This window comes from Gavia stellata, chromosome 2 (assembly GCF_030936135.1).
Source record: "Gavia stellata isolate bGavSte3 chromosome 2, bGavSte3.hap2, whole genome shotgun sequence".
Lineage (NCBI taxonomy): Eukaryota > Metazoa > Chordata > Aves > Gaviiformes > Gaviidae > Gavia > Gavia stellata.
In genome coordinates, this window is record NC_082595.1 from 105,128,652 (window position 1) to 105,151,169 (window position 22,518).

General features: G+C 38.1%; 1 protein-coding gene across 3 annotated transcripts in view; it reads right to left on the reverse strand.

The window, feature by feature from the left end:
* Nucleotides 1-22,431, reverse strand: part of ATAD2B (ATPase family AAA domain containing 2B) — a 74,862-nt gene extending 52,431 nt beyond the window's left edge. For 2 of the 3 annotated variants that reach the window (XM_059832451.1, XM_059832443.1), the window contains exons 1-7: nucleotides 22,276-22,431; nucleotides 7,206-7,360; nucleotides 5,641-5,687; nucleotides 4,441-4,594; nucleotides 2,113-2,215; nucleotides 1,449-1,557; nucleotides 22-138 (exon numbers count right to left, since the gene is read on the reverse strand). In XM_059832451.1, coding sequence (XP_059688434.1) covers nucleotides 22-138; nucleotides 1,449-1,557; nucleotides 2,113-2,215; nucleotides 4,441-4,594; nucleotides 5,641-5,687; nucleotides 7,206-7,360; nucleotides 22,276-22,431 — 841 coding nt within the window. Of the gene's footprint in view, nucleotides 1-21; nucleotides 139-1,448; nucleotides 1,558-2,112; nucleotides 2,216-4,440; nucleotides 4,595-5,640; nucleotides 5,688-7,205; nucleotides 7,361-12,696; nucleotides 12,719-22,261 lie in introns of all 3 variants that reach the window. The other variant, XM_059832456.1, reaches the window with a different exon arrangement.
* Nucleotides 22,432-22,518: the final 87 nt, after the last annotated feature.

Consider the following 22,518-nt stretch of genomic DNA (forward strand, 5'->3'; position numbering starts at 1 on the left):
GAGCACTGTCTAATTCCTCACCTATTGGAGGGGCCTGGTATCTTTCAACAGTTTTTCTCTGTCTGAGATTATATGGTCGATCATTTTCTTCTCCCTCAGCCTCTTCTACTTCCATATCTCCATCTTCTTCCTGAGACTCTGTTGGGGACAGAAAATATTTTCAGAACACTTCTACTTGATGCCAGAGCTCTCTTCATCCTAAAAATTAACATTTTAATGGCCACTGAGAATTATTCCCCTCCTATTAATTAACACTCATTGGCAAGTCACTGGAAATTTGAAGACCAAGATAAATCTACAGCACACTGTCAAACTTCCTTCTAGTTTCCCACAGAAGGTTCTGGAAAAGCAACAGAACGAAAAATAAATGGAGTCAAATTAATTTTAGTTCAAATATCACTTCTATCCACTATCTTTTTCCTTCAATAGTTATCCTTCAAATTAAGAATAATGCCTTTCTTCTCACTCTTTTCCCATAGGAGCCTCAGAAAATCAAGTATTTGACAGCATGAAAATAAGTACAACTTTATGATTCACAATGTAATTTTTACACAAAGCAAATAAACACACTGTACAAAGGTACCACCTAGGTCCATCTATTAACAGGATCAGTATTTCCACCCATGGATCTCAGAATTAAGACTGCATTCTTATTAATTGGGACAGACCATACCTCCTACAGCAGTTTCAGTTCAAAATCGAGACACACTATGCTGAACTCTGTATGGATCCCTGAAGTTTGAGTCCAATTTCTTAAGGAAAACAAGCATGCTGTTGATCATGCCATCCGTTAGCCATAGCCCTTCTTTCTCAATACTTTTTGAACCCACTGACCAGTTTCATCCAAATTTTTAAAGGAAGGTAGAATTTCAAATACAGTTGTGTGCCTACAAGCCTTCCAAAATTCAGCGGATGGATAGAAAACAGAGACTTTAATTATCACCTTCTCCAAAGGAAGGATGCAGAACTGGCTATTACACATTCTTTCTGGTAACTGCCACCCAGTATATGAGAAATAGCGAGTCAGTTAGAACATGTATAGTTGTAGACTACATGCATCGCATCCCAGCTTGCACCAGAGGATTGTTACAGGGAATATGAGGAAAGCTCCAATTACTTAGTGTTACAGAAAACAGGAGTAAGGGAACATAGTATATAAACATTTAGAAACCAGGGTTTGGTCTGCTACTTTCAGAGAAACTTGCTTTCGTTTAAAGAAAACTATTTGTATATATCCCTCCTAAAACTCCTCCTCCTTCTAAAGAGGAGGAATCCTTCAGTGTGTACTTATTTGCAGTAGTCTTGTTAATTGGTCTATTTAATAACTCAAAACCCAGATCCAAAACCAGCTTACTTCCTGTAGTGCAATATATTGCTATCTTGTGTTAAGGAAAGCTTTGTTTTCTAAGTATTTCAGACAAACTCTTAGAATTCTTTACAACCCATACCTTCTTCTTCCCCTTCTGTGGACACTTCATGATGGTTCTGAATCCCATAGCTATTTCTCCTCAGTGATTTCCTTCTTCTTTTCACTCGAGAATACATATCCATGTTTTCCTGGAATAAAATTCACATACACTCCTATCAGTACTGTTCCATGTCACTCACAGTGTTAGCCCACAGCTCAGTAAGTAATAGCCCACAGCTCAGTAAGTAATTCCACACAATCCCTAACCGCAAAGTCTTTTTCCAACACAGCCCTCCACAGGAAGACTACAAAAGCAGTCTCATTTAATAGGTGATAAAATAAGTCTCTCAGTACCTAGTCCATCTAATACATAGTTAACATCAGTATCAAGCTGTTTTAGGGGAAAAAGCAGATGATAGTCCCTGGTCCTGTTTTCAGACTACCAGAGTGTGCTTCAAACCAAAGGAGAACCACCACAGTACCTCAAGAGAGCATGGAAGTCAATTCATCAATAAATAAAACATGATTAAAGTATACATCCATGAATTTTGTTCTGAATTTATCAAATGTCTTTAACATTATCCACGAAGAGGATCTGAAACCTTGTGACAGAACTACAGACAAATCCACAGAGATTGCAAAAACAAACACGCTCCCCCCCTTGATATCACTTTTATTCAAGATCTGAGACACTCTACACTTACAAATTCTGTGTCTGTCCACATTCGTAGCCGTTCTACTTCCCCAGACCGCCTATTTCTCCTGCTGTTAATATTATCCATTTCCTGTAAGACAGCTTCAGCAGTACTAAAATATATGCAACAGTTAACACAAAAAAAAAAAAAAATCAGTCTTAAAATAGTAGACATGCAGAACTTCTTACACATCATCCAACAACCTAACACATCTAGTTCTATGGTCTGTTATGGCTACTCCAAGGTCTATAAGTCATCTAAATACACAAATGAATTAAAATCTGAAAATTTTAGGATAGCTTCTTGAATCTACCAGTTAACTACAAAACCAACCATAATAAAGAAAACTGAAAGATGAACCTACAGGATATAAACTAAAGAGTATGCAAAAGAAGAAATGCTGATGCTATTAAAATTTGGGGTTCAAATTAGGCTCTAACATTTTAAAAAACATTTTAAAAAATTTTTTTTGCTCAGTGTAAATTGTAGTATATAAATTTGTAACTGCTTAGATGTTAGATTGGGTGTCAGATAAGATTAACTTTGCAGAGTAAGAAAGTAAAGCTTTTTACCTACTTAATTATAATATTGGGAAAGCAATTAATGCCTCCACCCCATACACTTTACAGCTTCTTACCCTGGCCTCAGAAAGACACTAATACATAAGGGATTTTATTTTTTTTAAAAATGTTGTATCAGTAACAACTAGAATTTCATCATTCTTTATTTGAGCTCACTACTCTACCATTTCTCATCTACTACTTAATTAGCCTATATTTTCATTATCTGAAGTATTTGCAAACAGTTGACAAAACAATAGTGGTGTATAAATAATAACCTTGGCCAAGATGTTTCATTGATAAGGAAGAAAACAACAGGGTATTCGCCAGGCCAAGTCAATTATTTGGCCACCTGGCCTGAACACCTAGTTACTGCTCTCTATGGTGATTATAGTAGAATTCCAGTGGAAATCTACTATAATTTTATAATAATTGTAAGAAGGCAGAAACTTTCACTTCCTTTCTTTCAAGCTGTTTAAATGTAAATCTAAAGGCTGAAATCCAGCCTAGAAAAAAGTCAATGGAAGTTCTGGTCACAGAAGTCAGTAAAGTCAAGGTTCCATTATGAGCGTTCCTTTCAATTTTAAACAATTCTTCTAAAATATCTGTGATGTGCGAAATAAGCACTTCAAGTAAAATCATGCTATAGTTTACTATCAAAGAAAATAGCGTTGGAGGGGACCTGGAAAAATCCACCTGCTCTGCCAGGCAAGAACAAACTACACAATATCTAAATCATTCCTGACAGACATTTCTCTAACCTGTTCTTAAAAACCTCCAATGATTACAGGACACACTGTTATCAGTATAAGTTCATATATAGACTTCAGTACCATGATCTTATCAAATTACAATCTTCATGGTAGACTTTTTCCTATTGTTGATGAGGAGAGGGAGATTCAACTGCAACTAGAAAAATAAATGTAACTCAATATAAATTTGTAAACTGATACCAAGTAGTTACTGAGTAAATTGAAAAAGAAAATTAAATTAATAAAAGATTCAACAGAATACATTTAACAATAAAGATCATACTTGGTAATTAATTGTTTATGTTTAAATCATTTTCCAAGCACTAGAGCAAGCAGTCTCTCACAGATGTGACTATTAAAACCTGTTTTACAGGTGAGAAAATTGAGGCATATTAAGTGACCTGCCCAGGGCCACACAGAAATAATATTTCAAGAAAAGTATTTCTGGCTCCCATTCCTATGCTCAGACCAGACCATGCCTCCCTCTGACCTACTTTGTCTGCACAGTAAATGTCAAAAAGTGACACCCACCCTATGTGAATTACTAACAAATGGTAAAAAACAAAAACAAAAAAAAGAAAGCTACAAACTTTTGATATTTTATGATCAAAATCATACAAGCAAGATCTAGAAAGCTCCCAAGCATTGTTGCTAATCACCAATTTACTTCACATCTAGGGTATCACTACGGAAACAGGTTACTAAGAAACAAACTAGGGTGTGGATTTACGGCACGTCAGCCACTCTGCAGTAACTGCCAACATACACAGCTTTATCCAGGTGTAAACACAGAGTAGCTTACTCCTCAATGAAAGTCTGGAAAGCTGCTTTGCATTTAGAGCTTGGATAATATAGGCAGTTACAGCACAGGACCCAGCCTGTAACTCAAACCACAATCTAGCTTGCCTCAACACTAATACATTCCCACAGTAAAACACATAGATGGCACTGGAAGACAGGTTTTTCTAACTTTTTAAAAAATCATTGAGATGCTTTGTGAATACAACTGAAGTATCCCCACATACCTGTTTACTAGCTGATCAAACAATAAACTCTGATTCAAAGTTTCAAATCTGTTTTTCCTGGACCGACAACTTTTTCTGACTTCTATATCTCCGTTTATGCAAGCATGGTCCCCATCTCCCTTTTTTTCCCCTCGAAGGGGATGGCTTTTCAGAGCTAAGAGAAATTTGTATTACTACTTCAAAATGCAGGAAACAACATTTTCACAAACAAGAATTAATAAGAGAATACTTAGCAAGGACAATAAACCAAAAGTTATGGAGCACAGTATGAGCACCCTTGTATTCACTAAATAAAATATATTTTATAAATTCCTATCAAAGTGGTTTTACAAGCTATTTCTTCAGACTCAAGCTTGTTTCCTTATACGATAATCTTACTTTATGATGAAAATTTGGCATTCAAATATCCATTCAATATTTTTAAGTTAACACCAATACTAAAATGCACACTTGGTCCACAGTTTCAATTCTTAGTCTTTCAAATACAGTATCAAAAGGTCAGATACAGATTTGCTTGTGAAATCAGTATGTTGTATCAGCTGCTCTGTACAATGCCAAACAAAAAGAGATCCCCCTCCTGATTGTTCCTTAGGCACCACAATAAATAATAAACAGAGCAAATATGCTTAATGGATTAACACTCACATAGAGTCAACACAGAACTAAACAAGACATAATTGATGAAAAAGGGACACAAAAGACAAAGTGGTTTTAGCTGAGATATCAATGAGATGGCAAGTTTGTAAGGTACAAGCATATAGGAAAATTGTTCAAGGTAGCAGGAGCTGCAGACAAGGCAGGTCTCTCTAAACCATTAGTAGAATTAAGTGATGTTAAGAACCACAGAAGGCCAAATTTTAAATGAGCAAAGAGAGTAAGTAAATTAAAGAGACCAGCTGAGAGAGGAAGGCCAAAATTAGTTCGTAACAGTAAATTTGGGAATCAAGGAGAACATCAAGATCACGGCCAAGAGGTCTGAATTGAGAAGAGAAATGGAATTTCATCTAAGAATGTTCCCCATGTCCACAGAGAGCATCCAAGATGTTGACAGAAGAAAACTGAGCCAAAACAGTAACTTTTCTAGTCAAAAGGGTCAGAGTAATCAGCAAAGTTACCAAAAATATATGCAACTGAAAATCATTGACATAAAATTGTTAAATGTAGAAGTAGATACAAAAAAGTCCACTGTAATACACTTACATAAGCTACGTCCATTTGGTAGTGTAGCACCAGGCTGAGAAGTTAACCTAGGAAACAATTACATTAGACCCACAAATAATGTTAACACCCCTTAGCCCAGCAAGTTACCCACTGCCCATAGAACTTTAGACATGGAATGTTATTAGATGCACCATGGCTTCCAAACCTTTGTGACACGTAGCCTCCTAGGAGTCTGCAACATTGTAACTCTGGAATGAGAACAGAACTGCCAAACAGCAATTCTATGAATCCCCCCCCAACTATCTGAACAACTCTTTTATTAATCCCTCCAATGTTCCCTCATGCCATGTCCTACTATTAACTCTCCCCTTAAGTTTCAGAACAGAAGCTTGATACAGCTCTTCAAAGGTAATTATCATTCAAACACTTTGGATAAACAAGTAGAAGCAGCAAAACTTTTGGGAAAAGTCTTAGTGACTCAAGATCACTATTAGGCCCAGCGCTTCGGATTTTGGCAGAAAACAACAAAAAAATCCTCAGATGCAAAGACATGTCGCAGTTGCTTCTACATGAGTAACAACATGAGTTTCAGTATCCTGGCCAAATTTCGTTTGACACAGTCATCTAAATTCTCCCAGCCACATTAAATATTTTCTTGTTTCTTAGCATTTCTAATAGGTACAGTACAAGTCTAGTCTTATAAACAAAAGAAATAGAAGGTGGATGAGTTCAATACATTCCCAGATGTCCTTGGCACATAAAAAGTTATATTTATTCTTTTTAAAAGGGAAAAACAAACAAAAAAAGATATTTTAAGATTTACATAGCTTTTAAATATACTTCATCCTAGCAGACGACAGTCCAGTATTGAATTACAGTCATTCTTACATACAAAGCACTGCAAGAACAATTTTGATTTGTACATAAATATGAAATATATATCTACAAAAGAAGGAGTATTAACTGAAAGTTCATGGCCCAGGAACATACTGTCTATACTGTCTCATAACTACTTGTAATCATGTGAAGAACCTTATGAACACAAGAATGCTTTGTAAAATGTTATTAATCAGACTTATGAAAGAGAAGTAATGAGTTTCATTTTAAGTTGTAAAAATGTGGCAGGATTGAGACTATATTTAATAAAATACAGTAATTTAACTTGAGTCCTTGTAACCAAACAGGGAAGAGAGGCTGAAAATGACAATGGAAAGAAAGAAACTTGACCATTATCCATTCCTTAAAGATGAGGATAACATTGATTTCCTAATTAAAATGTCATGTCTTCTTATATCTTGAGTACATAAAAATACCAATTAAGTCACTAAACTTGGATGTATCAAGAATCTAGAATTCAGACTGCATCTCAAATAAAATTATTTTCCATTTTTACACAGATTTGCATAGAAAGGAAACACAGAGATGAGAGGATTGATGTAACCATGCTCCTGAAGTCTTAAACTAAAAGAAAATTGTATGAAAATAACACACTTCAAAAACACACTTTTGAACGTGAGCTGCAGCTCACAGCAGAAATAGCGTAAGCGGGTTAACGATACAGGAAAAATTGGTAAGACTTCATTTTTCTCTTGGCACCAAGTTACCTGGACTGTCCAGTTGAGATGCTCCATTCCTCTCGCTGCCCAGTACTGCGTGATTTTGATTTCTCTTTGCACACAGGATCAGCATGTTTTGAGGTACGTTTGGCGGGAGGAGATATGTGGCTATCACTCAAACTACCATCACTACCTTCATCTTTCTGAAAAGAAAAAAGCATCAGACCATACTTAATTGGCTCACTTATATACATCCTTACAGAAAAACAGGAAACTTAAGCTTAGTAAAAGGGAAGTCTCTATCAAACTCTTAGTAACCAGCTTGTATAAAATATCTAAAATGTTTATTCTGAAAACATTACTGGAAACTATGAAAATATTTAGGTTTTAATATTAAACTTTTCTATAATATTTTACATTTATTTCTGAACAAGCATTCTGTTTCTTTAACCCACTGTATTTTGTACATCATACATGATGATACTGCTACTCTTACCCCACTTGCAAAAGAACTAATAGCGCAGTAAAGAGAAAAAAGGACTGAGGAAAATTAAGATACTTAGAAATACAGCATTAATTTATTCTACTGACATTATCTTTAAAATGCTCAAACAGTCACATTATGCTCTTCCTTCTTTGCAATCCCTTGTTCTCTTCTTTAGGCTGTAGAACACACAGCTAGGAGTAACTGAAACTGGACTTTATACTTTTACAGCACTTTTTGTCTAGTGCGTTCATTAACAGCACTATACACACTAGCAACATTAGTCTTAACACCTTTAAGAAGCACCCAAACACTGTCAGAGGGGTTTTTTTTCTGTTGTGCTTATCAGAGGTAATGCAGACAGAAACTCAAAGACAGTAGCAAGTAGCTTCAGAGCTGTACATAACAAGTGGACAGACAGCAAACTTTGGGAGGATCTGCTTCTGTTAAGGTGAACTACAAAAAAAAAAATCAAGGTTCTATAAACCACAAATTCAGCTCATGGAAACAGGCTTGATTAAAAAACTAAACATATTCTCTTGCAACCACAGAGTAACCAGTTTCCAAATATTCTGGTCCAGGTGTTGTTAGTAAGCACTTAAACTAAGAACAGAAGATACTTTTACTTATATGCAAGGAGATGACCACTGTTTGTTCATCAGGCTTATTAACAACAACAACAATCTGATTTGTACTCCAGATAATTCAACATCATCATGTCTCACATACTCAAGAAAATTAAAAAAAAAAAAAAAGGCTTTTTCTTAAAGAGAGGAAGAAAGCACAGTATTTAGAAAGTGGCAAAGCCTGAAGAAATCCACATGTACGGGTGCAGTTCAACAAGACAACTCAGCACCACTGAACCTGGGGGCTGGCCCACGCACTCCCTTGCCTGGCTACACAGCACAACTCCAAACTCTTTTGATCATCATCCGATGTTTCCCTGACCCACCCATAAACCAAATAAGCTCACTAAAGTTTCAAAAGTTCACTTTCCTTCTGTTAGATTAGCTTCCTACCTAGTTAGTGAGCTAAATCATTTCAATAAGGGATCAGACAAGTACAAAATGTAATGCAAGCAAAAACACAAGGTGAGGACGGGACCACTGTCTGCAGGAACAGAAAGCTGCGAGTGACATAGGCTGTCTGCATCATGCCTTAATATTTTGTCCCCCAATATATATTTTTAACAAATATTAACGAATATTAAGTACTTATAATACTACTAATAAATTAATATGGTATTTGTTATGACATAGTATTTATTTACTGAATATGTTATCTGTGATTCTTATTTGTACTATAAATACTTGTAAATACTTTTGAAAATACTAAAAAATACTAAATACTAAAAACTAGTATGAAATGCTAACCAGCCCATGTTCACATCTCTTTTTAAAAGTAGTTTTGGTAATTGTTAGCCTGTCAAGGTAAATCCAGGGAAAGAAAGAGGTCTATATTAAGATTCAATCTTAGGACTCATTTAATCCTAGTAAAAAAAGCAAAACAAAACCCACACTTTTTTCTTCCTCATTATTTCACTTCTTCAGGAAGCACAACAATGTAACTCAAAATAATATCTGTATTAGAAGATCGTAACTAAAACTTTAAATTAGATGAAGCAGAATTTGGGATCTAAAACTAAAACTTAGTCAAAGTTGTAGCAGAGGTAACTACCACCACTCCTAAACACAAAAACACCTGCACCTTGCATAGCACTGTAAAATACATGTGCAGCCACCCAGCTGTTTTCCATAACACACTGCAACTACAAAATACCAACTTTTCACAAAATTTTAATAGCGTACATATTCACTTCTGAATACTGTAAGCATTTGTGCATGTACTTTTTACCTTAATCAGCCACAAGTTTATTTGTGGACTTACAAAAATAAATCATTCCTAAGTCAATTTTAGTAACTACTTTCTGAAATTACAAAAGCTACCCTGTGCAGGGTAGAAGCAGAGTTTCAAGGTAAGCCACAGAACCAGTTTTAAACCGGCTAGGTGAGACAAAGAAAATGAAGCTAAGAAAGAGGAACAAGCATGTGACGAAGCTTTACGAGGACTAACAGTAAAGCTATTTTGCAAGCAGTGAAATTAATAATGCATAGGTTCCTATACTCCATTTCTATCTCTTCCCATGAAAAATCCTACCTCCTCCCAGGCCTCCTATGACCACCTTTCTCTGCATTTTCTCCAGTTCCCTGCCTCTGGTCCCAAAGTCTCAAAATTAGCAACTATTCCTTGTTTGTCCTGTCTACTTACTGGTCAAATGCAATACAGCTATGTAGTTACTTCTGAGCTACATGCATGCCAAGTGGTCAGCTGGCAGGTAAAAAAAAATATTAGCGATTAACCTGGAGACAAAAACTGCTACTTCAGGTCTCCCTCTGCTACTGAGTTACTAATATTCACAGTTTATAAAAGCTGAGTGTCTTTGAGATCTCTAATACTGTCAATGATCAGATACTGGCCAATAGCTTCAAAAACTGGAAGGGCAGGCTAACTGTCAACGTGACCAGATCAGTGCAGTTCCCTAAGGAACTAGACTAGCAATGAAGGGGTTTACTTAACAGAGGCAATAATTTCTTGTTATTCTTTGTTTAGGATATTATTTTCAGCTGAGCCTCATTTGTCTGCATATTAACTCTACACAGTAACTTAGCAAGTACAAAGCAAGTCTAAACTTTAAGATAGTCAAGCCCAAATACTAACTTAAGTTAGCGCACCCACTGTAGAAGATGCACTAACATACAAAATATTTTAACGTGAAGTAGTGACAAAGCTACTACAATGCGAAATCATTGACATTTTAAATATATTAACAAGAATCCAAGCTCCATTTTCCAGTTAACAGACAATCTTAAAAACTCAAGCTCTATGGAATCAAATCACACCTAGACTTCCATCCAGAACTTTCACCTACCTACAGTAAAATATGGAGATGGAGCTTTCATTACACTCAAGAGATTAGCCAAACTGGGATATGCTAGAACAAGAAAAGAAATTAATTTCAATTTGAGAAGCCTTTACAGAGAGCAGTCTATCCACCCCTTCCTCCCATTTATAGCAAAAGAGGTCTAACTATTCCACTGTACTCAACTTGCTCCCTCAAGTAACTGGGTCTCAAACCATTTATACCTTTAATGGTTAAAAATAGTACCTCAGTTTCAACCCAGAAACTTATTATTTAACAGTACACACCATGAAAATGTTCTGGGACCAGAAAGAGAAATGTATAACACATGCATCAAACTTAAAAATTGAGAAATGAATAATGTAATTGCAGAAGTAGGAACCAATGCACTGAACTCAGAGCTCCTAATGAAACACTGGCACTGAGGCAAACGCACTCACATGCTGAGAGAATGCAGAGAATATGAATTAATAAAATCCTAACCATGTCAGAAATTGCCTGAAAGCATACCAAAGCCACAAAGAAAAAGTAAGCACAGAGGAATCAAAAAAATTAGTTTACATAGTGTCAGGAAGTACAAAGAGGTAAACAAAATTTAGTGCAACGGTACTGATCTAACAGAAATGAGAGACCCACCAAACTCCAGCTGTGACCCAGCACAACCAGCACCTAGCACAGCTTCTTATGGAAAGCACTCTCACTAATAATAAGTAAGGCAAGAACTGGAGTTAACAGGATACCATCCATGGTTGAGACTGGCAAAACATAGTCTTCATTATCTTTGGATTCAACAGTAAAATGGAATGTGACAGCTGAATGAATATTGCAAATTAGCTGTTGAGCAAAGATTCAACAGCGAGAGTCTTGCGGACGTAGTGGGGCAAACTGGTAACATACCTTCACTGAAAGCAGTTGAATGATGGTAGCGATAAATCTGGAAACCAAATCTAAAATGACTAAGTAAATAAAGCAATAAAATAAATATAGCTGCATACTTATCTCTATGTTTTCTCTACTTTGTATGAAAAGGAGAAAGATGGAAAACATGTTTATTATAATACACACATTCATGAAAAAGTTACACAAACACTGATATACAGTATTACCTGTAGTCTCTTCCATATCCATTCCTAAATTTCAAAATAATAAATTTGATACTAATAGAGCTTTATTTATAACATTTAGAGACAAGTCCTTAAATTTTGAAAGAACACAAACTAGAAATCAATGAATAGAACTGACTTCTTCCTTCTCAATCTATCCTCTTAGAAAAAAGTGACTACACTGATACAGTCTTTCAGCATGACTGAAGGACACACATTCCAAGGGAGTCCTCACCCAGAGGGGCTTGCCTTCAAGTGTATCACACGGACCAGCTAGCTAAAGCACGACAGCTGATTAATTTTCAAGTTAAAATACAAAGACTACTTCTAGCATATTGAAGGGGAGGGGGTAGGGTTTTTTGTTTCTTCTGTTTTTAAGTTGAATCTCCTGGCCAAGACAATGTCTAAAGAACTCCTCACTACACTGCTGGTCTGAACATCCCAAGATAACCATAATCCAGCAGTCTTGGTAATACAGGACGAGTACGAACCATCTCTATCACGGTCATCTCCAAGTACATGAACACAAGTTCACTGAGTTTTTGAGTAAGGGATGACCTAACATCCAAACCACAACCACACCTTGCAATTTTTGAAGACGACTCCATCTGGTTTGCCACAGGTTCAGCTGTTTTAAAACACAGGCATGCAGACATGAGTATTTGAGTTTTCCACCATGGTCAAACTTGCTCTCCTTGCCATGCATTTTGTGGGTCACACCCTTCTTCTGACTAACTCTCTGCCACACCTAGAAAGTTGGCATGATTGCTCATACGACTTCACAAATCGCACATGAGAGTTTTCAACCCAGTGTTTTAAACCTTTCAGCATCTGCATTCTCCTCTTTTCTATGACCTCTTCCCATGTCCGAGACGTGAAATTAAGACACAATTCAATCTTCAACTGATCAACCCTATTCCTCCACATTTTGTTAAAAGCACAAACTATTTTAATTAGTTTTTCTTTTTGAACCGCTGAACAAGCATGAAACACCCTGAAATTTGATTTTGTCTTAATAATAACAAAATAAACATTTTCAAGACATCTGTTTCCACTACAGGTTTTCAAAAACCTCTACTTCTAACTTTAGTTAATTCTTAGCTTCTGATATTTAAAAGTAACTTTCTCCTCTCCATTTCACACTCTGAAAAGACAATAATGACTTCAGACATCTCTGAATCTTATTTTTACCAACTTTGGAGAAACTGAATCCAGGTCCTCCAGTTACTTCTAACATAATTCAAAATGCATCTTGTGATTAACAACACATCTTCTCAGATGTCCCAGAATACTAATAATCTGGATGAATATTTTAAGAGTACATGTGAAAAAAATCTGATCTACCTTTTCCCCTACCAGTTCATGCAAAGTTCTTGCGGAAATGGGCTGCCCATTAAAAGAAATAAAATACATACTCAGTGATATTTAATGCATTTAATAAACATTTTTATCCCACTGGTATAAAAAGATGAAAGTTGTCTTTCCACAATAAAAACTTCTTTTCATGAAAAAAATGTGGCTGTGTCCCCAGTGTACCAACTAATTAAGCTGATCACTTATCTTTGCCCTCAGATAACTATTCAGTTAACAAATAACTTGCTCCTTCTGCATTTAAACTATAACATCATTTCAAACATACCAATAAAATACACCAAAAACACTCTCTATCTGTCTGTCCAGTGATTCTGGATAAGCCACCTGCTCCCTTGTGTATCAGTTTCTGCAAAGGTAAAAAATATGGATTAAAACATTAACTACTACAAATTTATTGCATTAAAGTTCTATGTTAAGATCTATTGTTGAAAGTTAGGCAAGAGCTAGGTATCCTTCCTAATGCATTTTTGGGCTAGACATACTAAGCAATTAAAAAAAGCAAAAGACTTCACAATTTCTTCGAGATATTTTAAGTTTTGCTCTTATTTGATTCCAAGTTCTAGTAACTAGATCGAACTTTCTACCATGACTGCGATAATGTCATCTGACCGGAATCTAGCAAATCCCTTCAAATCCTATTTCAATTTTTTTAAAGTTCACCACTTTGCTTTACAGCATCTTCACAAACAAAGAAACAAAACAAAAAAAAGGACTGAAACAGTCCTTATGCTCAGTACAAATTTTCAGTAGCTGAAACACCCTCATCAGCATGCTCAAACTAGAGACCACACCTTGCCTTACGCACCTACACTATGTCCTAATTTCAAGATGACAGATTGCACTACCCACTCTGTCCAGCACCAACACATCCTCACAACCTCCTCTCCCCTCCCCACCCCATCCCACATTCTCCGGCAAATGCCCTTAGCCCCTCTTCTATGGGAGGACTGATTACCTGCTTGGTGGGAAGAGGTAAGACCTGATACACTTGTCTGGGGGAAGAAGGTAACATGACTCAACTCCAGGTCACAGCATAATACAGCAGACTGTATTAATGTCAGTACACCATGTACTGCTGCCTGCTAAACATCTACCTTTGTGTCCTAAAAATCCAGTGTAAGTGTATTGCCTGTGCCTTCAAATGACAAGAAGCTGGAAAAAATGTATTTGGATTAAAGCACATTAACTACCTTAAGAAGAACTTCCAAGTTTCATTAAGGACCTCGTGTGTTAACCTTACTAATAGCTTGAAAAGAGACAAAGTTGGCTTAAAAGAACCCATCTTCTCGTCAAAGTTCTCTAATTTCCACTTGTTTGCACACAGTCATTTATCAGACATCGGCTCTCCACAGGTGTTAAGGAAAAATAACAAGATTCATGCTTAAGTGCTTGATGATCTTGGAATAAACAACTATTAATGCTGTATTTTGTTGGTGATAATGATAGTAAAGAATGCCTCAATTGCAGGATGATCTAAATTCTTTTAACATTCAACTTCCTTTTTTTTTTTCAGTAAACAATGCTTACATCAATAATAGCCATTAAGAATATAAAGAATACCATCATCTAGACTTTTTCAGAAGAATAAATTCTTCCCAACTCATTCAGGTGAAAAAACATATTTTTTGCATGAGATGATCTGCTTCATTTTTCAATAGATTTCTGTTCTATTTCCTGCAACTCTTCAATTCTAGAATTCAGGTTATTTAATAAATGTGAAAGCTTTTGGAAAAGTTAAAAGCTTACAAATTAAAAGTAGAAACCACTACCTACAACACTGTTTACTGTGTATTTTCACACTTGCAACCATTCCCCCCACCTAGAATAGAAAAAGACACCTGTTCGTATCCAGGTTGAATGCCTTTCAATGGCTTTTGATCTAACATTCAAAAAACTCTTGCAATCTATGGGCTACTTGTAGGTTCATGAAAGAAAGGGAGAATGAGCTACAGAGCAGCCTCTGCCAAACTATGAGAGAGCCCATAAATAGGGAGCTGAGGTTTGTCCTCACACCATCGTCATTGCCCAGCTCCAAGCATTTCCACCATGAGTGTTCCTTTCCCCTTTGTGCCTTCCCTAATGTTAGGGTGACACTGTGAATTTTCAGCTGATAATCCCATCAGAGGGATGGAGGGGAGGCAAGGGGAAGCAGGAGAATGTGGGGACAAAGGTTAGTTTCAGCTGGACCAGTAACCTGATCCAGCTGATCAAATGACCAGGCAAGCATTAATATTGGCAAGTCTATTCGTTTTCACAACTGCAGAGTTAACAGCTTGCAGCTCATGTGAAATCACACACCTTCAGAAGAGCAAGTCTACTGAGAAGAAGTCTCTATTTGCTGTACAGGGGTCCACACCTCACTCAGAAGTTTTTCTAGAAGATCCACACATCGTAAGTTTTTAAAACCACTGATCTTCCTAATTTAACACTGAAGGAATACTAAAAGCAAGACATTTTTAGTCAGAATCATAGTAACAATTTCCATGAGTTTCTAGATTCTGTTAATGAAGACTTTTAAAGCAAAAATTGTATTTATGTAAACATTTGAGAATTATTACAATTCAGAAGTGGAAAAAATTGAAACATTCAAGCAAAAACTTTTTTTCCTACCCTTAGTCCTCAAAAATCCATCTTGTTCCTGCCGAACAATCCCACCCCAAAGAAAGTCTGGAAGACATGGCCTCCTTTTAGTACTACTATAAACCTAAAAAAAAGAAGCAGAATTATCTGAATGAGGATAGCAAGCAGGAGAACAGAGAGAACCCTTGGACCAGCAGGTTCCCCAAGGTTTGGACATGACCAGGTACTTGACTCAGTAAACTAAGCAAGGAAGTGTCTGTAGCAAGTGAAGCTAACAGGAAGGTGGCCTTCTGTGTGGAAAAAAATGTGGAATTAAACACCCTCCTGTTATCTCTAGCTACAATGCACCTGAAGACAGTATTTCAAAAGAAAAAACAAATTAAAATTGTGCAAAGTTGTAATATGAAATCTTAAGAGTAATGTATTGAAATTTAAATCATAAAAACAACATTCAAGGTCTGAAAGAGAAATCAGAGAAATAATAGAAGGTAGTTATTAATAATTTGGAATGAGGGATTGCTGAAGCATGGCAACAAATTTCAGTGCAAGTAATCTCTTCCACATGAACAGAAAGAACAGCTTCTTCATTTCAGGTTATTTAAATAGCTCGGCTCAACTACCTATCCATTTAAAATTAAGCAACTGACTGGAGGTTGGAGAAGAGCAAAAAACCCATTTCCCAGATTACCAAAAAGCCCATTTCCCAGATTATGAAAACGCCCAAACTGAAGCATCTGCTCCAAGTGCAACTGGATGCAAACTTTACACCAAAGCTTTACATTAGTTAGGTCCTTAATATACACTACTAGAAGCATAAAAATAAAACCACAAAATTCAGAACAGGCTACAAAAACCACAGAACTTGGACAAGCTCGTAAATTCTGTATTTCTGGTAGGAGTATAAAGCTACCACCTTTATACCTAGTTCAACTGGAGTTGAAGCTATTACAGCATACACATACTCAGCAGTGCAAAATGAAAAAGCTTACAGAAGATAATACATTAATCTTACAACTGGTTGAAAAGTGGCCTGTTTTAATAGCTACCAAGCAAGAAGAAATTGAATTTATTCAGGAAGAGAGTCCAAGCAAGTATAAATGCCAAACAACACTTGAACAATTTAAAGCAAAATTAATGGTTAAAATAAACCACGAAAATTCCATCACAGGTAATAAAGACAGTATTTCAAGAGTAAACTGAGATGGAAAAATTGTTTAGAAAAAGCAGCAAAAAGCAGCAAAGCATGAAGAAAAAAAGATAGGATGAAAAAGGCTGTAAATATATTGTCAGCTCCCTGTGCAGTAAGTGGGTTCATGACTGGTATTACCCACACACAAAGTAATACATTAGAGCTAAACCATCTAATAAACGATCAACAACCTTTAAAAAGGTCACAGCTACAAAATAAGAGCAGTGAAAGCTTCAGCTCACCGACGCCTACTTGCTGGATGCTTTGGTTTGAGAAGGGTTTTATAAAGTTTTACGCAGAAATCGTTTAAAGCGTCATTAGACTGGAATGAAAACTTTTCCACAGTATAGCAAATACTTGACAATTTAGGGCAGGATGTGCAAAACTATCCCACATTCAACTGAAACTACAGGGGGATGCAGGTGATCAGAATGTAATTACCTAAGCTAATTATCTTGCATAACCCCAAGCTGTATGCCGCTCTTGCAAAATTGTCATGGGATCTCTCACGGCAATAGGTTAAGCCTTCTGCTTTAAGTTTAAACTGAGAGACAGTAGTTGGAGAAGCAGCTTTTATTAATATTACTTTGGGAGAAGCCCAATATTCAGAGGAAGCAATGCAGCACATCAAACATCAACACCATTTCCTGAGTGTTCTTTGGAGGTCTTATTCACTCACTGGATTAGTCCTTAGATTGCTTCCTTTTAAGGCCCTGTAACAGTGTGACGGCAAAGATAGCCAGCTTCGAACAGGATGCACAACTGCCTCCCAAAACAAACCATGTACACTTCAGAGGTTTCCTGACTTCTGATAGTGGCCCAGTCTGATTTAGCAAGATACACAGGAAGAATTCAAACCCAGGACACCCCTTTGGAAACATGGAAGGATTACAAATGCTGATTGTATGGTATTTTGACACAAACTTGGACATAGTTTGCTTCCAACAATTGCTCAATTTCCCACTGTTCACAGATGTATTAATACCAGGCTACCAAGGAACAGACTGCATGATTCGTTTTAGATCACTGATTTTCTCCTGCTAAGTCCCAAAAGAGCAGCAGACCACTAAACCAGAAAGAACACGACATTTTATTGCGCACTGAAAAGATGAGCTTTCTTGGGAATTTTCCTTTAAATGAAATTGTTTGGAATAACTTCACACGGCTCTACATTTCCGGATGTATTTCAAAGAACGGTAAAAGTGTTAGCCTCAGCACCTTTATTGATGCTACTGTAAACTCAAACAGTAAGACAATGCAGTTCTTTTAAAACATAGATATTTGAGAGGGGCTTTTTTTCCCTGAAGAGGTTTACATGTGGGTGGCCAGGAAGTGTAATTTTTCCAGCATAAGGAGGAAACTGATTTTTTTCTATAGCTTTATTCTAAACCGCAGAACATCCAGAACATTGTAAGACACTCTGCAAAGAAGACAAAGAAAATATGCTAATCTGAATCAGGCTCTTTCATAAAGGAAAATTTAACTTTTAGAAAGCTCTAAGGGTTATGTTTAAAGCTAGTATTTTAAGAGAAATAATAATCTTTTTAAAGTTCATCTCTATGTTTTCAATAGCTGACAATTAAAGACTTTCTAAGGAGTAAAACGCAGCTACAAAAGCTGCATTATCACCTGGAAATCAGAAAAAATATTTACTGTTACAGACTGAGAAATTACAGTAAGAGACACTGAAATATATTGGTACTACAGAGCACAAAAATGCTGCTTAGCTTTATACCTCCCCACACTATAGCACTCGATGTCAGTCCTCAAGTCCGTGTTTGCTCCTATTAGCAATTAAGTACAATGGAGAGCTCTAGGTTGCCACCGAGTAAGTTGAACGGTATTGGCAGTACTACTTTTAGCTAGGATCGCGTGTTACGATTACCACAGTGCCCTCAAGTAGCTCTTAAGGCACTGCTAATGCTTTCTTGGGTAATTAAATTAAGCTGATCTTGTATACATTTCTAAAATGTCTAACTAATATGCTGACATGATTTAAGAGTGTTTGTTTCACAATAAATTCATTGATCAACATTTCTGATTTGTGCTTTGAGATGACTGAGAAAAATCATTTTGCTCGCCAAATAAGTGTTACCAACAATCACAACTCAGTATCTGAAAACATCAGACATCAGTAAATCTAGAGCACAAATTTAACCAGTTATGGTCACAGTGTCCTCAATTCTTTCATAGTGTGAATGAAGTCCACTGGATTTATAAGCCTTGTGTTACAATTCTATGTTTCTGAAAACTTTGGAAGATTTTGATGCACTTTTCTTGTCAGAATGCTTTAATATAAAGCCGTAACACTTGCCAAGTTTTCATGCTAGAAAGAAAAAAATACATATAATTTATATAAAGATAGAATATAAATTTATGTGAGGATAGCTTCAACTTCTATTGAATAGTGTGTAAATCAATCCTGGAAACAGGAAAAAACATAGCCCAGTTTTGCCTCTCGTACCCTCTCTATGCACTCTGCTATGACATCATTTCAGAGAATAAACTTCTTGGCTCCTTGATCCATTTAGAGAGGGATTTTGTTCATTTTAATCTGGCTTCTGGTCAGTGGACACACATGTATTCATCTCAATTGCTGAACGCGTGGTTGCCAGTCAATAATTCAAAACAGTTTACTTTTCAAAGACTGACGTCACTGCTTTCTCTAAGATGAGCAAGTACTGTAGAGGGAATACAGAGAATACGACAAAGGCATTTAGACTATTATGGCCCATTTCCACAGAATGTGTGTTGCTTCCAGATTCACATCAAACAGAAATGGACACTACTAATATGTAACTCAACATAATATTGAACTGGAAGACTAGAAACTTAACTCAAGTTCTTGGGAGAAGAGAGATTCAAGCCTATCCTTGTAAATGTATGCAAAAAAAACCCCCTATGTATACCAGAAAAAGCCAAGAAGAAGAAAGGAGAAGAAGGAAAAAGGAAATAGATATAAAAGAGGTGGAAGGCAACTCCTAACCCCTCATTTGGTCTAATCAGCATCTTACAGGATGCCATTAGATTATTAACTCAGTTTTTGTTGCTAATAAGGAACAAATAGATGATCTTTTAAAATACATTCTGAAACGTAATTACAGGCATTGCCACTGAAGAGCATTTCTCTGGGAGTCCAAGTCAGAACCTCCGTGGAAGAAAACTAAGTCACATAGCGCAAATAAGAAGTGTACCATCTCTGCCAGAGGTCCAAACTCTAGCTGCCCATTAACCCGATTAACTGCTGGTAGTAAGGCCAGTTTCCTGACATGACACACGAAAGATTTCAAAAGGACACGCTGTTCCAGTCAACTTCGAAAAAAATACATACAACTGCATGAAAATAATCCCAGTACGCTTTCTGCACAAAACACAGCTTCGCTATCTGCCGCCAGTCACTTCCAAAAGAAAAGGCTTTGTCTTCCTACTGCTATACTTATTCATGTTCTAATCACTGAAATCCTTCTCTGGCACTACTTCAAGAAGATTCAGGAGCTCAGAAAGACACTGTATCGCTGACAAATACTTACATCTGAAGAATAAAACCAGTTGTTCAAAGACAACTTTAAAATACAGTGGGATATATATATATTACAATATTCACTTGGGGGGGAACCCTTCCCAGCTAACTTCTGCTCATCTTTGGCAATCACATCTTAAAAAAAAAAAAAAAAATTATTACCTCAATCGCATGAGATTCATTGTGAAGTGAAACAAGTCCATTCCCATACACCAAAATATACACTTAACTTTAGAAGAAATGCTTTTTTAGAAGCATGGGCAATATCCTGGGATGTATTTACAGATTTTATGAAGTATTTTCCACAATATCCTTTCCTTACACCATGACAATAACATAATTTAAACATTTAAATGATCTGTAGTATAAAAATACTATCCATAGATGAAAAATATTTGGAAAGAAGCCCAACTTAGTTTTTTAGCAGCAGTAAACTCCCTGCAAAGTAAGCCAATGAGAGTTACACCAAACTTTGCCTGACAAACCACAAGACCCAGGATATGAATAAATAGAAACTGCATAGTAGAACAAGCAGAACAGCTTTTTACAGCTACGGTGCTGCATCCCCACGAGTCTAATGAAATTAAACAAGGAAGAAATAGGGGACAAGGAAAAGTAAGATGGGGGGAAGGGAAGAACTGTGAAGCATGAAAGAACTGAAAGAGAAGCAGAGAAGGTACAGAGTATCTGGTCAGTGGTTTTTTTATTTTTTTTTTTAGTATTTAAAAGAATGGGGCAAAAGGCGTTCTGACAATTCCAGGTGTCATCCTTCTGATCTGCCTCTGGCTGCTGTTGCTGTTCTTCTACTTGTCCGATTAACTTCCTCCTAAGCAGAGGCTGGGAACTGGTCAGTTGGTGCATGACTGTCAAACGCTTTCAGACTCAATTTTCACTTCCATATTTGCGTTGCTTTTAAAATACGTATGCTGATCAGGCAACTACAACCACTAGTTTAAATCTTCAAAGCAATACGTGAAGTTTTATCAAGAAAAAAAAGCCCTGCCTATAATTAAAAAAATGCAGTTGTTGTCAACAAATCTGTTTAGAGACAACGAGGAAAACAAGAGACTCCCGAATTCTTTCTTCCAATTAGATTTTACCAAATGTTAATTTTCCAAACCAGGCTGGAGAATTCACTTGCCGTTAGACCGTACAACCAAAGCTATTACAGTAAGTTACGTCGGGAAAGCATTCAACTTAAACCTGACGGCAAAATTGCATCCTCCCCGCTTGGGGGGATGTCACAAAGACGGGGGACCTTTCTCAGTCATCAGCTTGCTCTCGTCGAAGCCGCCGCGAACACCCGCTTCAGCCGAACTGAGGTCATTTAGGGAAAGGGGGAAGAAAAAAAAAAAAAGGGGGGGGGACACGAGGACTGCGAAGTTGCTGCAGGCGCAGCTCCGAACTTTTGTCTGGCAGCCGGCGCAGTGCCGGGCGCGGCCGCAGGGGGAGCCCCGCGCCGCCGCCGGACCCCCGCCTGCTGCTGCCGGGCCGGCCCTGCCTGCCCCAGCCCGGCGCAGGCAGCGGCAGCAGCAGGGCAGCAACTTCGCCTCCCGTGTCCCCGGCCGCCCCTCCGACGCCCCCAGCCCCTGTCAGCGGCCTGCGCCTCTCGCCGCCCCGGCGCAGACCGCCCTCTCCCCGCCGAGCAGGGAACCCAGTCGGGACGCGGCGGGCGGCTCTCCGCAGCCGCCCCCCGCGTGCCCGGGCTCCCCGCCGGCGCCACGGTCCCTCCTCAGCCCGGGCTCCCTGCCGGCTCCGCCGTCCCTCCTCCTCCCCGCAGACCGACAGCCGTCTCGGCAATCCCCCCCGCCAGCTCCCGTACCCGCGGCACCCCCCCGCCGGCAGCAGCGGCGCTGTCCCCAGCGATTCCCCGGCCAAGGCCCTCACCGCCGCCGCTGCCCCCCCGCCTCTCTCCCTCCCCGTCCCCCGTGAACCCCCCGGCCCTCACCCGCGCTGCCGCCGTCTCTTCCAGCCCGGCCGCATCTGCTTTGGTGCCCCTTTTGGAAGAGCGGGTCCGGGACGAGATGAAATGGCTGCCGGCTCCGGCCGCAGCGGCCGCCGCTTTGCCCAGGGGGCGCAAGGAGCTCTTCCTGGTGTTCACCATGGCCCCGGGGAGGGGGGACACGGGGGGCCGTCGCCGCTGCCGCCGCCGCTGCCGCCGCCGGCGCGGAGGGAGGAGGGAGGGCGGGCA